Source organism: Penaeus monodon, chromosome 42 (genome assembly GCF_015228065.2).
Source record: "Penaeus monodon isolate SGIC_2016 chromosome 42, NSTDA_Pmon_1, whole genome shotgun sequence".
NCBI lineage: Eukaryota > Metazoa > Arthropoda > Malacostraca > Decapoda > Penaeidae > Penaeus > Penaeus monodon.
The window spans coordinates 14,541,830-14,545,103 of record NC_051427.1 but is presented as its reverse complement, the minus strand read 5'-3'; the positions used below and the strand labels follow the sequence as shown (position 1 = coordinate 14,545,103).

Here is a 3,274-nt window from a genome sequence, read left to right as displayed (position 1 = left end):
TTTTAAAAGTAGAATGTTATTAGGAGGGCCATCCAAATTAAGATATTTAATTCATATTGAAGGTATTCTAATGCATCTCCAGGCCTGTGTGATAGCGTAGTATCCCGATGCTACAAAAACTCGTGAGGGGGACCATACAGAATGGCTTGTGGACCTTGTTCCGAAAGCCAAAGGATCATATTGTGATCGTTTCAAAGCAGAACAAGGTTCACAGTCTTGGGTCTGGGGTTGGGGATAAAGCACCTTCCCTTGTTGTAAGCATCAAAATGGATGGCTGATTCTGACTCGTGACTTTTTTTGCTCCTGAACAGGACCTCTACTATACCCGTAAGAATTTCAAGAGGCCAGAACTTCAGGTTCTCCTCATCGTACATTTGAGGAGGAGGTTTCCATCCTGGATCAGATGTACCCAGGTATGAGGGAGTCCCCTTTTGGGAAAAAACGTCTACATATTTGTGGTTAATAAAGAAAATGGTAGATTTTTTTACATGCATTTCTAAGTCAGAAGAATTAGGGTTTTTTCTTTTTTTCATAGATAGCATTTACTATTAGTCTTTATGATATAGAGTGACAATATTAATTTCAATTTTTTTGTTGCCAGGGGGTCGGAGCTTACTGCATGGGTAGTGTCAAAACGCCCTGACTGGGTGGTACTTGTACACTGTGTCACCAGGGGCGTTCTCGCTATCATTTCCCCAATGCTGCTCGTCAGAATCTTCCTCATAAAAGGTCTGTAGAAGGCTTTTTGACAGATTTTCATGTCTGTAGGGAAATTTCAAAGCGTTTGAGTTCTGTTATAACTCAATGAAATTCATGTCTGGATGTAAAACTTAATCATACAAAGTCAACAATCTTTTTATGTAAAAGATGAATGAGTTTGAGATGCAGAGTTGACCTTTACTATTTGATAAAGCACATACATTAAGCTAATCAGTATAACTGTATGTTATTGGTAGTGATAGAGGTGATTCTCCTGTTTCATTATATATTAGCTGCAGATTGTATGTTTACTTATTTATCTTCCACATGTTCACTATAGGCTGGGGAAAGCACACCGTGAACCGGATCAGACACTAGAGGTGCTGATGATGAACTTGGACCCAGAAAAAATGAAATGGTTTTATAAAGAAGTTTGTCCTACAGCAGCTGAGGCCACAAAGGTAAAACAGATTTAGATCCTATATATCCACATTCTAATGTACCATAGCAATTAACCCATTGCCGATGGGTGGCATGTACGCACATGCTATGGCATGGCAGGACTATCTGCCGGGGGCATGTATGTATATGCCATGGTGTATGTATGGACATGCCATGAGTTTTTTTTTTTGTTACAATCATGGCAAAATATTATTTTTCTGCCACTGAAAGTGTGATTAAGTTGTTTTTAACACTTTCTCATTTTTACTATGCAAAAAAAAAAAAAAAAAAAAAAAAAAATTGCAACAAACCGACGATTTCAACTCCATGATGCCGCACACTGCTTATTTTATTCAGACTATAGACTGAATAATGATCAACTGTAGAGTCAATATAACAACAAAAATACCCTTCAGTCTCGATTTATCAGGAAGAATGGCAAGTAGAGACTTTAGAAAATAATGAAAACTGAAAATACAACATATCTTCGTATTATTATGAAGAAACGGCAAAGGGATGCTGGTATTTGGCATGAGTGGTCGCGCATGCTAGGGCGTCGATTTAAGCCCCTGGCAGCGAGGCCCGGGCCACTATGAATACTACCCGTCGGGAAAGGGTTAAAACTAAAGACATGGACTGACTTCTATATATGCAGCTCTCATATCTATTCAGATTTTTCAAGCAAGCTTCAAATAGGCGAAGATATCAATGTGATAGTGTGAAGGTCACCCTATCTTGGTAATGGCAGTTTTGCTGAGTTCTTCACAAAACGTAATAGTAAAACCCATTTGCCACCTTCTTGGAAATAGCCAGTGTTAATGTCTGTAGCACCCAAATTGGAAACTGTTGTATGCATACAGTTATATGGAAGTCAGTCCTGGGTCTTTAGGCTAATATTACCTTGTTTGATTATAAAAAGTAAAAGTAAATTAAGCAAAGGTTCTTTTAGATTTTTTTTTTTTTTTCCTTAAACAAGTATTGATTTTTACTTCGTTATCTCACAGAGTTGAGTTTTCACTTTCAAAACCTCTTGCAACATAGTAATACATCCTGAATTTTTTGTAGAGTTCTGTGGTACATGCAATATTATTGGTGTATTTTTAAAAGTAAGTTTCTTTTCAGAAATCGGGCATTGATCGTCTCATCCCAGATGTTATGATTGATGACTTTCAATTTGATCCATGTGGATATTCCATGAATGGACTGATGCGCAGTGTGCCGGTGGGTTGGGTCCTACCATTCTGTATCATATGTAGACTAAATTATAGGTGTGATGATTATATTAGTTTTGGAAGAATATTCCTAGTGCAAAATTGACAGTATTGCATAGAAAAATTTATTTGGTAAAATTCTTGACAGTATGATAATAGAAGACTATAATTAATGGATATTGTCTGCCTTAACTTCTAAGATTATAAAGAACATCAAAAAATTCGTTAAAAGTCACCCAATCTGCTTGAGTAGGCTTAACCGTAACTTAATGATTACATTTTTCCTTTGTATTCTCCCACTCACACAGGGTGGATACATGACTATCCACATTACACCAGAGCCTGAGTTCTCATATGTGTCCTTTGAGACTAACATCCCACAGAAGTCATACAAGGATCTCATTTCTCGTGTTGTGTCTACATTTGGACCCCAGCAATTTGTCCTCACATTTTTCAAGAGTCTTGTAAGTAAAGGCTGTTAATATAGTTATCTCTGATCGTGTTTGTATTGTTAGTTATTCCTGTTTTTCTTCCGTTTTTAGTTCTTGGTTTTGTTATTGATGAAGTTTTTAAAAATATATATTTTTACCACTTAATATAATTAAGGTGCAGTCTATTTCTTTGCTTAATATAATATGATAATGTACCATTTACAGAGAACGGTGCAAGCATTGGTGTTGAGGAGGATAACTACAGTGTCCCCACAATACTCAGACTATGATGTTGATGATGTGCAGATCTGTCGTCTCCAGGGATATGACCTGACTTATGCTCTCTACAACAGGTTCCCAGTTTAGGGAATCGTCCCCAAGTAGAGCAGCTTGGGATCCCCTTGACAGTGGTCAATATTGTAAGCCACGGTACTGCTCACGTGGCTAAGGAAGGATGGACTAATGGTAAATGTGGGAACTAGGAATTTTACT

General features: G+C 37.3%; 1 protein-coding gene across 1 annotated transcript; it reads left to right on the top strand.

The window, feature by feature from the left end:
- The first annotated feature begins 1,016 nt into the window (after positions 1-1,016).
- Positions 1,017-2,848, top strand: LOC119599341 (S-adenosylmethionine decarboxylase proenzyme-like). Its single transcript, XM_037949097.1, has 3 exons — positions 1,017-1,160; positions 2,263-2,361; positions 2,660-2,848. Exons 1-3 carry the CDS (start codon positions 1,086-1,088, stop codon positions 2,831-2,833), a joined length of 348 nt encoding a protein of 115 aa, XP_037805025.1. The 5' UTR covers positions 1,017-1,085; the 3' UTR covers positions 2,834-2,848.
- Positions 2,849-3,274: the final 426 nt, after the last annotated feature.